The sequence below is a fragment of the Chanodichthys erythropterus genome, chromosome 3 (assembly GCF_024489055.1).
Source record: "Chanodichthys erythropterus isolate Z2021 chromosome 3, ASM2448905v1, whole genome shotgun sequence".
NCBI lineage: Eukaryota > Metazoa > Chordata > Actinopteri > Cypriniformes > Xenocyprididae > Chanodichthys > Chanodichthys erythropterus.
The window spans coordinates 71,877,146-71,890,641 of NC_090223.1; the positions used below are offsets into that span (position 1 = coordinate 71,877,146).

General features: G+C 39.5%; 1 protein-coding gene across 1 annotated transcript in view; it reads left to right on the forward strand.

The window, feature by feature from the left end:
• Positions 1–768: 768 nt before the first annotated feature.
• LOC137006699 (zinc finger protein 271-like) overlaps positions 769–13,496 on the forward strand; it is a gene marked incomplete at its 3' end in the record, with an annotated part of 69,918 nt that continues 57,190 nt past the window's right edge. Inside the window, exons 1-2 of the mRNA XM_067367680.1 lie at positions 769–826; positions 2,409–3,115. Coding sequence (XP_067223781.1) covers positions 769–826; positions 2,409–3,115 — 765 coding nt within the window. The remainder of the gene's footprint in view (positions 827–2,408; positions 3,116–13,496) is intronic.

Below are 13,496 nucleotides of genomic sequence, written 5' to 3' on the forward strand. Positions count from 1 at the left end.
ATATCTGTCAATATTTTAAAGAAGAAACAGAATAAAGTTCTGAATTAGCATAAGATGCTTTACGATAGACCAATATAAATTCTGAATGCATTTAGTTTATGGGTGAAATACAAAAAAGGTTAATATAGCATAAAAGGGAAAAAAGCATATTTTAGGCATATTTAGAATGAGAATCAGCTGACAATTAAAATACTCTTTGTCATTTTAAATATGTAGACTTTGCCACTTTCCTTCAACCCACTAGATTTCACCCATTTGTCAGCAAGAAGTTTTTTAATAATTTAAAAAATAATGAAATTTAACATGAGATATCTTATTCTTTTTAATATGTTTTATTAAGTACAGGTCAAAATAACTGATTCCTTTTAGCATTAAATATATCTGTTAGACTAAATGATGTACATTAAAACATTTGGTTTTCACAAAAGTAATTTAAGACATTAAACAGACACACTTCATTTAGTGGGTTTTCTATTTAAAATCACTTTTGTCCATTTAATTTGATGCAGACACTACAGTTTGATCTCTGGACTTTAACCCTATAAAAACAAACACAGTAATTGATTTATTTTTGATTTGGGCAGATCAGCTCCTCCAGCCAATCTGCTGTTCAGTCAACAAAGCCCCGCCCACTGCAATGAATTAATGAAGCTCCTCCCATAGCAGTCACATCATCAGTGAAGCTCCTCCCAGTTCATCCTTAAATGTTGGAATATTCCCATCAGAGGAGCACTGAAGCTTCAGGAAGAGCTGAAAACTGGAAATAACATGAGTGATCCAGAACCCTGCAGAATGAAACACACAGAAGAGACTGAAGAACAAAGAGGTTGGTGTTTATTCTTCACCTGTTCATGATGAACAACATTCATCAGATCAAACTAAATATTTTACATTTGTTTTATATCTGGTTCACAATTTCCAGGAGTGTTACTAGAATTTAAGCTTTTTTCAATACCGTTTTCAACACTGTTATTTTTTAGGAATAAACTGTAAACACCAAAATGTATGTAGTAAATGATCTTTCCAGAATGGCTGACAGGGTTGTGAGTGTAACTTGAGCAAAATCTCTTCTTACAGTAAATTTGGTAACAGGGTTGATGAATGCAGTCATTCATTTGTGTAAAAACTGAGACAATGGATTGAGATTATTCTCTTGTCCTCCCATGATGAGTCCAGATGATGTCACTTCCTGGTGTCACAGTTTTAAGAAATCTTCTGGTTTTAAAAGGAGGAAAATCATGTCAGAAGTAACAGGGTTGATTGAATCATGTAGGACACTGATAATAACACATTTAAAGATGCAGTCAGTCTAGACTTTGAGCATGTGAACTTTCTACAGACGCGGCAACGGCAAGATATGATGTGATATATTTATAAAAACATAAATAACAAATAATAATCACTCCAAAATTTGAAAATATGCAATCTTCTACATCTTCTCCACTCCGCAAAATTCACTTGATCTTGTGGTACTGGTGTCTCACATTCACATGTGCATAAAAGGAAGTCAGTGGAAGGAAAAGTCTAGTGTGAACGGCCCTTAATATTTACACAGTTTTAGGAAAATAAATTAAATACTACAGGAATATGCTCTAATGTTTTAAATTAAAAAAATGTGTAAGGCTTGATTTTCCTGCTAAAGCAAAGGCTAAGATAAAACACCCTGCAATAAAACACCCCTGGAGAGAAGATCTCAGAGAAAGAGCACAGGACACGCCTTGACCAAACTTGACCCACCCCTCATTCCTTCCTTTCCCCCTCATTTCGTTTTTATACTTTGTATTCTCCTTATAGCATTGTAATATTTGTCTTCAAGCACATTTTTGCATCTTTGTATAGTTTGTATAGTCTCACCAACATAAATAGTCTATAATTAAAAATCTACAATTTTAATGTATGATAAAATCTAATCATATGTTACCAAAAGTGTTAAAATGTTAAAAAGACCCCAAAAATCAATTCTGGCCTGGGTAATTAAATGAAGACAGCAGATCAGCCATTGCAGTATGTCCCACAGTCAGTTATACATTTAACAAGTTTGTTTGCCCATATAAGCTTTATATTATATTAAGTTAGCTAATTTGGCTTGCTGTCCACTGAGGAGGGGCTCGATGAAGCAGCTTCAACTCAAGCTCTGATATACTCTGGTATTTATTGTCTTCTAAATGTCTAATTGTGTAATTGGCATGATACTTTTTTACTTTAAAATAAAATGAAAAATAAAATCAATTTGTATAAAATGTCAATACTTGATTAATTCTGGACTGTGCATCAAAATGATCTGAATATTTTATAGCAGTTGTCTATCACAGCAAGACTCAATTTTATGACCTTTCACTTCATATTTCTCTCTTTAACTTATTTTGATTTACTGAAAATTTAAATGAATTTTTTTCCTCTTATTTCAGACCTGATGGAAGAAAGCAATGAGAGTGAAGAACTAAAGACATTTCTAAAGAAAAGAGCCAAGAAATCTTTCACCTGCACTCAGTGTGGAAAGAGTTTCTCAAAGACACAACATCTTGAGGTTCACATGAGAGTTCATACAGGAGAGAAGCCGTTCACATGTGATCAATGTGGGAAGAGCTACAGTCAATCTTCAAGCCTTAAAGCACACATGAGGATCCACACCGGAGAGAGACCGTTCACATGTGATCAGTGTGGGAAGAGCTACACGCTATCATCAAACCTTAAAGAACACATGACGATCCACACCGGAGAGAAGCCACACACATGCAGTCAGTGTGGGAAGAGTTTCACACGATCATCAAGTCTTAAAGCACACATGAGGATCCACACCAGAGCGAGACCGTTCACATGTGATCAGTGTGACAAAACATTTCTAAAGTCATCAAACCTGAAGAGACACCTGACAGTTCATACAAAGGAGAAGACACATTCATGTTCTGTGTGTGGAAAGAGTTTTTCACAGCTGTATAATTTACAAGAACATGAGAAAACACATACAGGTGTGAGAGAGTACATGTGCTTTGAGTGTGAGAAGACTTTTACTACAGCAAACCATTTAAAAGTGCACCAGAGAATTCACACTGGAGAAAAACCTTACAATTGTTCACACTGTGACAAGAGATTTAGTCAGTTATCAACTCTGAAAGCACATGAGAGGATCCACACTGGAGAAAAACCTTACAAGTGTTCACACTGTGACAAGAGATTCAGTCAGTCAGGAACACTGAAAACACATGAGAGGATGCATCGAGAGGTGACTAGTGCGGACTTGAGACAGCCAGGTATCCCAGAATGCATCACGCACTAACCAGCAAGCGTCATTAGTAAAGCACAAAACCTGTGTAATTTAAACATATTACTGTTATTATGCCATGATATGTAAAATTAAGAGTGTTCAGGCATGTAGGAATGTACTGGTTTAAAAAGCTCAAATTTGTGGTTTATTGATAAAAAGAAGCACCTATTTGGAGTTGTGAGATCCAGGCAATCACCGGGCGCTCAGCGCTCATGTACCCCACCGAGAACAGCCTAACCTCGGCTAATCCTTCTGACGTTTGGCTCTGACGCTGGTTGGTTTGGTTGACGCTGGCTCTCGTGACTCTGTAGTGGTTAAAGATAATATAATTCATCTTTTGTAAATCTAATGGGTGATCTTTGGTCTCATAAATCTATAATTTGTTGAACTAAAAGTTTAATCTCATAACTTCATATAGTTAGGCATTCTAGTTTACTGTTGTAGCCTACTGGAGCGCTGATTTTGTATGTTTGACTGAATTGTTTGCTTTATTTTTTTATTGTAGCTTCTTATACCTATTGCTTGTACTTTTATAATGGGTATTTGGCTATTGTTGGCCATTAAAACTGACATTTAACAAAAAGAGTGAGGGGTGTGTTTTATATTTGCAGACTATATGCACATATTGCCACATATGGTTAATATTTTTAAAATGGAAATGAAAAGTGGAAGAGCTGTGTTTTATAGTTCGTTTGGTAATAACTATACATGCAGTGAAGATTGTAACACTCTGCCTAAAGGCAGGCTACACAAATAATGTTTGTTATTTTCCCTCCTAAAACTGTTTGAGTGAGTGCAGATACAACAAATAACCACAAAACAAAGAATAAATGTTGGAAGGATATTATGGATATTATGAAGGAAAAACTAAATCCAAACCCACATGGCCCTGTGTGAAAAAGTGCATGGCCCCACTGTTGAAACATAACTTAAAGGGATAGTTCACACAAAAATGAAAATTTGATGTTTATCTGCTTACCCTCAGCACATCCAAGATGTAGGTTACTTTGTTTCTTCAGTAAAACACAAATGATGATTTTTAACTCCAACCTCTGCCATCTGTCAGTCAAATAATGGGAGTGATTGGGAGTGAATGGGCGAAAGACCGTGCATAGACAAATCCAAATTAAACCCTTCGGCTTGTGACAACACATTGATGTCCTAAGACACGAAACGATCGGTTTGTGTGAAAAATCGAACAGTATATCATTTTTTACCTCTAAAACACCACCATGTCCAACCAGCACTCGCTTAGTGAGGTCTGATTGTGCTCTGTCAGCGGAAGTGATGTCTAGCACTTATTGAAGTTGCACAAGACATCACTGCCGTTGTCAGACCTCACTAAGCGAGTGCTGAACGCAGTTTGACATGGTGGTGTTTTAGAGGTAAAAAATTATATAAATACTGTTCAGTTTCTCGCACAAACCGATTGTTACATGTCTTAGGACATCAATGTGTCGTCATGAGCTGCTGGGTTTAATTTGGATTTGTCTATGCAAGGTTTTTTGACTCTTATTGATCCAAGTTCCCATTCACTCCCATTATTTGACTGACAGACGGCAACGGTTGGAGTTAAAAATCATCATTTGTCTTCTACTGAAGAAACAAAGTCACTTACATCTTGGATGCCTGCTTGTAAGGGTAAGCAGATAAACATCAAATTTTCATTTTTGGGTGAACTATGCCTTTAACTGTGGTTTATCACACGAGTTCAGTTTCTCTAGGCACATCCAGGCCTTATTACTGCCACACCTGTTCGCAATCAAGAAATCACTTAAAGAGGACCTGCCTGACAAAGTGAAGTAGACCAAAAGATCCTCAAAAGCTACACATCATGTTGAGATCCAAAGAAATTCAGGAACAAATGAGAAAGAAAGTAATTGAGATCTATCAGTCTGGAAAAGGTTATAAAGCCATTTCTAAAGCTTTGGGACTCCAGCGAACCACAGTGAGAGCCATAATCGACAAATGGTGAAAACATGGAACAGTGATGAACCTTCCCAGGAGTAGCCAGCCGACCAAAATTACCCCAAGAGCACAGCAACGACTCACAAAACACCCCACAACAACATCCAAAGAACTGCAGGCCTCGCTTGAACATCATACCAACAGTAAAATATGGTGGTGGTAGTGTGATGGCCTGGGGCTGTTTTGCTGCTTCAGGACCTGGATGACTTGCTGTGATAAATGGAACCATGAATTCTGCTGTCTACCAAAAAATCCTGACGGACAATGTCCGGCCATCTGTTCGTGACCTCAAGCTGAACTGAACTTGGGTACTGCAGCAGGACAATGATCCAAAACAGACCAGCAAATCCACCTCTGAAAGGCTGAAGCAAAACAAAATGAAGACTTTGGAGTGGCCTAGTCAAAGTCCTGACCTCAATCCTATTGAGATGCTGTGGCTTGACCTTAAAAATGCGGTTCATGCTCAAACCCTCCAATGTGGCTGAATTACAACATTTCTACAAAGACGAGTGGGCCAAAATTCCTCCACTAAGCTGTAACAGACGCATTGCAAGTAATCACAAACGCTTGATTGCAGTTGTTGCTGCTAAGGGTGGTCCAACCAGTTATTAGGTTTAGGGGGCAAGCACTTTTTCACACAGGGCCATTTGGGTTTGGATTTAGTTTTCCCTTTATAATAAAAACCTTCATTAAAATACTGCATGTTGTGTTTATTTGTGTTATCTTTGATTAATACTTAAATTTGTTTGATGATCTAAAACATTAAAGTAAAAAAAATAAAAAAATCAGGGAGGGGGCAAGCACTTTTTCACACCACTGTATGTGTGTGTGCAAGATTGTCCTTTTAAGTCGTTTTGAGTTCGGGAGCACGTTGAACAGCACTGTCCTGTGAAGTCCAAGGCAAAATAACCCCACCAGGTTGGATATTTCCACAAGGATAAAAAAACAGTTACAGACAAAAACAGGGAGTGAGAATGGAACAATCGTGTTTAATTATCCAAAGACAGCATTTTCAGTGTTGCTCTAGAACGCCGGTGTGATGAAGACGAGCCCACCAGCTCGCCTTCGGGGAGGAAGTGAAAGTCCGTGAGGGGATGTAAAAATGATGGCTTACTCGCAAAAGCACTTTTCGTGCAAAGTATAATTTATTTACAGTGCCAAAAGTTAGTGCACAGTGAAGAATATATACAGTGTCCACAAAAAAAACCCCCAAAGTACCAAAAAACAACAAAAAGGAAAAATAAACCAGAAAATAATTCAACAAAGATATATATACACAGGTATCCACAATATACAAAAAGAAAGGGGTTTTGAGTTTGCTCAAGGCACCACAGTAGCACTCTTGCGTCGACTTGGTAAACAAGTACTGTCTTTATGTTTGGCCTGGCTTTTATAGGCCAAACCCCGCCCTTTTTTGGGCCACCCCATCTTTGGGTACATATAAACATAATACTCATTCAAAATACTTAATCTATTTGATATTCAGTATGATAAAACAACAATAATTCCTAAATATATATATATATATATATATAAATAATAAACACATAATCCAATCACACATAATACATTTAGCAAACTGGACATTTCAATACACACTCAAACACCTATTCACATTGGACAATGGTTTCGTCAGCTTCCGGTTACGCTGCGCTGGTGCGACCAGGCCGTGACGTCATAAGCAGCCACCGCTCAATCGTTCGGTTTGGCCAGCGCAGCATTTCCCACCGGAAGACTGACTATGCCCACATCAACAAACAGCACAGAGACAAAACAAGATGACAAGTGCAGTATAGGTGTATAAAATGACCAGGAAATGGATATGGAATGGATGGCGGGAGGAGAGTGGAGAAATGGGAGAATGTCCATGTGCTATTGTGATTGTGTGTGTACCCGCTACTACAATAGCGGCAATGGCTGGGAGGAACGATACAGAGAATGAATAAGGTAAGTAGACAGGAGTGTGTGTGTGTGTATGTGTGCCAGTGCTGCTTTCTCAGCGGTGGCAGCTGATGTGACCTTATCACATCACTTTCCCCCTCTCCAAGCTGCATACTGGCCGGAAATCTGGACAGGTAGTCGGCTACCACATTGAGTCTGCCAGGTCGGTGCCGTATCTTAAAGCGGTAAGGCTGCAAAGTGAGGTACCACCGTGTGACTCTGGCATTGTGGTCCTTCATGGACTGGATCCAGGTTAGGGCCCGGTGGTCGGTTTCGAACTCTTCAAAGTCATTGTCTTGGGCCTTGTGCATTGTCAGATAGTTCAACACGACCCGTATCGGACCCAGAGTTATGTGAAACCCCACGTACAGTACCTCTGGGTGGTTGAGTACGAAGACCTCTGCGATGAGCATTCAGGTACTGCTGAGCCAACTTTGCTGCCGCCAGTCCTGACTTCGGCTCGTGCTCTCTCACCCAGGTGTGTGCATTGTAGGGTAGCACCCGAAGAAGCTGCTCCAGGATGATGAATTCACCAATCTCCTCTTTAGAGTGCTCCTCTGGTCACACCCACCGCCTGTACAGATTTTTTAGCTGGTGGTAAGTCTCCGTTGGTGACTCTCCAGCTGGGACTGTAGATGATCAGAAGCGCTGACAGTAGGTCTCTGGAGATATGTTGAACTTCTCCAGCAATGCTTCCTTCAGGTCAGTGTAGACCTCAGCCTGCTCCTCGTCCATTGCCAGGTAAGCCTCCAATGCTTGCCCTGTCAGCAACGGAACCAGACGATAGCTCCACTCCTCCAGCCACCTCCAGGTCCTGGCCAGACGCTCGAACCGCCGAAGATAATTCTTGATGTCTTCCCTCTGCTGGAAGCTCGGCATCTTCGGATCAGCCCACAGCATCGGCTCTCTTGGTGCGGCGATATTCGGGGAGTCTTGGACGTAGGCCGGTCTGTGTCTTGTGGATACCTTCGGTGCTGGCGTTGGTAGCTCCATTCGTACGCTGGGAGGTCTCAGCAGGATGGGTCGACTGCACAATGGAATCACGAAGACCTCGGAGCTCCCGCAGATATTGCTCCTTGGTGAGACTTTGGGGAGACTCGTGGCTCCCTCCTCATCCTCTGTAGTCTCAACAGAATTCCAGGTCTCCTCCTCTGACACTGCCTTCACTTGGGACCATAACCCGCCCTGGGTTTTTTACCTTTCGGCGCTGTCTTGCGAGTCACCATCCCACCACTGCCACCAAATGTGATGAAGACGAGCCCACCAGCTCGCCTTCAGGGAGGAAGTGTAAGTCCGTGAGGGGATGTAAAAATGATGGCTTACTCGCAAAAACACTTTTCATGCAAAGTGTAATTTAGTCCACAGTGAAGAATATATACAGTGTCTACAAAAAAACCCAAAGTACCAAAGAAACAACAAAAAGGAAAAATAAACCAGAAAATAATCCAACATTCTAGTCTGAAAATTTAGTCTTAACCCTATTCCTACCCCTAAACCTAACCCTACCCATAAGTTATCCCAAAAATCAGAGGGAAATGATAGATGAATAACACTGATGTAGAAGCACAAATTCATGATTTTAAGCCTAAACTTGATATAATCTGTAAACTTGTCCCTCAAATCTGATTGGTTGATTTGAATGTTGTTCCAGGATCAACAAAAATGTTGACCCAGGAACATGTTGAACTCAGCAATATCAGGTTATGCGTGTTTTAACTTAAAACTTTTTTAAAATCATATTTCAAGTTTCACTTAATTTTGTTGTACATTGTAACAGTCACATTTCCGAATATTTATGACCCACTTTCTGTCAGTCATACACTACTACCGATCACATGTTTAAGAACACTGTGTAGTTCTAACTTCCTGTTGGTTTTTGTTTTCTTTAGATGCCTTACATCAAGTGAGGGCTGAAAAAAGGAGGCCTTAAAGTTTGTATTTGCTGTTTCTGCAAATCTGGCTCTGTTATGCTCCTGATCAGCTTTCGGGCATTGCTCGTGGTGGAAATCCCTGAGTTCGTCAGAGTATCAATTTAATGAATAAGGATATACTTTTTGCATCATAAGAGCTTCAATCCTTAAAGCTTCAAGTCCTGAACAGTGAACTGTGGTAGTGTTTCAGTCTGTATTACTGTGTTTCTGTCTTTGTTGGTGAGTTTCCTTTTGTATTTACTTAAACTTTACAGATGCAGATTGCATTTATGTTGTCACAGTTTTCCAGGCTCTTTTTCCAATGACTAAAATGCATGTTTGAGCTGTTTTAACTGAAAGTAACTTGCACTGACATCTTACAATTTGTCTGTGCTATTGTCTGAGCAGTTTTAACTGAAAACAGATCTTAAAATATGTCACTGCCATTGTTTTGTCTCAAGATAAACAATTTTCTAAGGCATGTCTATAAAAGCTACTTCAATAATTGAACTAAGGTCTGATCCTAGCTTGGCCTAAGCTCTGTCTGTGAAACCAGGTCTATTTGTTTTAGTCACCAAGAAATGCCATTTTTACAGCCACTTGTTTTTCCTGAATGTGATGTTAATTCCTGTTCAAACAGTGTGTGGTTATAAATGAATACATTTGTATGTAAACTGAAGGAAGTTGTGAATTGTTCATTAAAACAATATTAACTGCTGCCCTTACATTGTCTCTGATTGAAATTAGTAGAAATAGAGATAGTACATAAAGCAAGAATGATTTGATATTGTTTCCACGTTAATTCAATATTAAATACGTGATTTAATTAAGGTTGATCTATTTTTCATCATTGAAATAACATTATTTCAGGGCGCAAACCTGATGAAAAATCAACATTGAATTTCAACATTGATTCAGTAAAAATTTGGTTAATGCATTAACATTGATTCAATGTTGATTCAAGGTTGGTCTGCTATCTGGGAATGTATTTGTGTTTTTACAATGGGGTTACAATTCTTATGCTTGGTGACACACAAGAAAAGGAAGCTTGATTTAAACAACAAATAAACAAATTACAAGCAGAAGCACAAATAAATAAATAAAAAGGTTTTCAAGTCAGTATTTAGGTACAGCAGTACTACAGAAATTAAATACTTCAAATGTTTCATCATTTAAATTAAACACAGATTAATCCTCACAATTAGAGTTGTGCCGATGGACGATATCTTTGTCCATCGTAATGGTTGACGGACATCACGATGCAGAGACACCATCGTGATGCCCCGCTCCGTTGTGAGTCTGAGTTGACACCATAGACACTAAAAAAAATACACACACTAATCTAGTCTCTTCAATAGACTAGTTAACCTAAAATCTTTGCAGGAATTGCTCTGTAAATTAAATTGAAAATATAACTAATGCATTGGCTATTTGAAAATACCGTGGCATTTGATCTTGACATTGTTAGAATCTTGTCTTTTTTACATGTCTAACACTGTACATTTAACTTAAAATATTTAATTTTGTACAAGAAAACAGCCCTTATTAATGAATTATTAGTAGCCTATTGTAGTGTCTCGGGAGATCGTGCTCATTGTTACATAGCTCTGTGGCTATACTGCACTGAAGCGGCAGTTTAAGATAAACCCAGAATTCAGCGAACATCAATTAACTTTTGTCTGCTTAATAAATACCTTTAAATACAATTTTCCTTGGCCATAATGTCAAATCAAATGAAAGAATGAAGGTGATTCTGATAACACAGATTTATTAAAACACAGAAGAACAACAAAGAACAAGAAAACAGGAACAACACTCAGAATGAAACACGGGATTTACATACATGTTTAAATTTCGATGTTTCTGGCCAGAAATACCAACATGTTAACTTTGTCTGGCTTTAATAATCAGCGGATTGGTGTGACTACACTCCCTGCTGTGCTGAAGACCTGCTCTGATGGAGTACTGGTAGCACATATGCACAGATATTTCTGTGCTAATCTTGCCATGAACGGAAACCTTTTTTCGTTCATTTTCCACCAAGTCAGTGGGTCCTCTTCCCCATTGATGGCCATTTCCTGCAGGTACATGGTCATTTCTGACTCAACCTTTTGCTCATCATTGAGCGTGGCTGCAGCTGCTGTGGCTGATCTCTTTGCAAGAAGTCTGCACAAAGACCACTTTTTTTTCTTAGACATGGTGGCGACGCCGGCATTTGGTTGCGCTCCATCTTCTCCAGCATGTGAGGGACCTGGTGTTGGCCATGGCAGCAACAGAGCAATCTCTCTCACAATCTCTTCCATCATTTCAGATTTTGTAGAATGTAGTTCGGGAGGTTTCATATGGTCCCCTCAGTATCTTGGGTCAAGCAGTGTTGCTTTACGCATCATCCTCTAGATGGTGTCATCACCATGTCTTGCCATGTCAGCTGGGGGAGTGGGCGGCAGCTTTTGTCTTGGGCAAACACACGTTTTAAAAACTGTTTTAAAATTACTGTGATCAGTGAGTGCTCAGGAAGTTTCATTTCCACTTGTGCTTTCTGCGGCTCACTTCACCTTAGCCAGCTGTGCGGAAATGCAGTTGACTGCCCGGCAAACCCCGAAAGCTCGGTCTGTGCTGGCCCTCTGTTGCGCAAGTGAGTTGTTTATGGCCAGGTTCAAGTTGTGCTCAAAGCAACTTAACCATGGCCATTTCAACTGCCGGATGGCTGCAACAATATTCGCCCCATTGTCGGTAGTTATACAGGCAGTTTGTTTCTCCTGTAGTTTCCAGTCATTAATTGCCTTGCGCAGTGCTTCTTCCAAATTATCTGCTGTATGGCTTTTGGACTGCATTTGGACTGCAGTGTCCACTCTTTATTTACATAATGCACTGTCACTGACATGTAGGGCATAATATTGCAGCTGGACCACATGTCCGTTGTCAGGGCCAAATATTCTACATCACCAAGCTCTTTCGTGATGTTACTTCTAACCTCGTTGAAAAGGTAACCGTCTTTGAGAAATTTTTCTGGCAGCTCGTACTGTTTATCAAAGGTATGCAGCATGGCTTTGAACGACGGCTTCTCCACTGTATTGAACGAAACCATTTCTTTGGCCAGGAAGCGAGTTACCACATCTGTCAACTGCCTCCATCTGTTACTGTCAGTTTTATATTTAGTGCCTTTTGCAAAAGCTCCGGTTATCGTCTGCTGACCCTGGCTAGCTTTTTTGCTAGGCCCAGCACGTGCAGGCAAGGTGGCATATTCTGCTGGATGGCAAACACGCAAGTGAAGATGAAGATTGGTCATCTGCCCATCTTTTGCGCGGATCACACATGAGCAGATCTTGCACACTTCAGTCGGGTCCCTTGGCTGCCCACTCTCATCAGATCTAAACCCAAAAAATTGCCATATAGACGAAGTAGTACCCTTTTTAGCAACCAATTCCAACGCCATTGTCAACTCTTTAAGTGGAAGGACGCTACTTTTTTACCCCTCACGTGCAACATAATGGAAAGCCCGGATGATGAAATTATAGTTTTTAAGAAGAAAAAAAAATATAGAAAAGTAGAAAATAGTATTTATGTAAAGAAATATATTATAATAAAAAGTGCTTAGAAGTGAACAATTTTTTTAGTTTTCCCCCATACATGCAATTTATTGGATAAGCTGGACTAGTCATTAGTTGGGAAATAAAATAAATAAAGTAAAAAAGTAAAATAACGAATAATAATTATATAATAACGAAAAATTAATAATAATCAGCGTTATTTCAGGCAGGCCTCGTAGTCAAGCTCCGCTATCAGCTGATTCACAAATTCCAGCCACACCCATATCAGCTGATCCGGTTTCTATGGACTCCATTGGCAACTCTAAAATAAGGCGCATTACTTAAACACAGCTTCCATCTCTCTGCTTGCTTGGCTGCTTCCACTGCACGCTGCTTGCAACCCACCTCCTCCCCAGCTTCTCCTTAAACTTGTGTTGAACTTAATCTGTGTCATTCTGTTGTCATTGATGCAGGCTCTGTTCTCAAAAGGGGGATTTTCTGCTGCTCTCCCAGTTAAAAAATGGGAGGTTGTCCCCAGAAGCTGCTGCTGTTCCCGGTTTTGGGAACTTGGAATTTAGAACAGAGCCATACCGCCAAATTGTAACTTTAGCAAAATATGCCAATAAAAAATTGACTAAATTTTGTCTCTTGTAATTTTTGACTTAAGTGGTCCTGATTGAACTGTATTTAAACACACACAATACACCATCGCATTATCCATGGATAACTTTTGAATCACTATAATGAATATAGCGTATGAATAATGAATTTATGAATTCACTACGTTCGTGTTGTTTACATTATATGCACTCAGGCGCCTATTGTCAACAAAACAGACATTTAATGCAGTTTTACTCACTACCTGCAGTTTCAACTCATGAG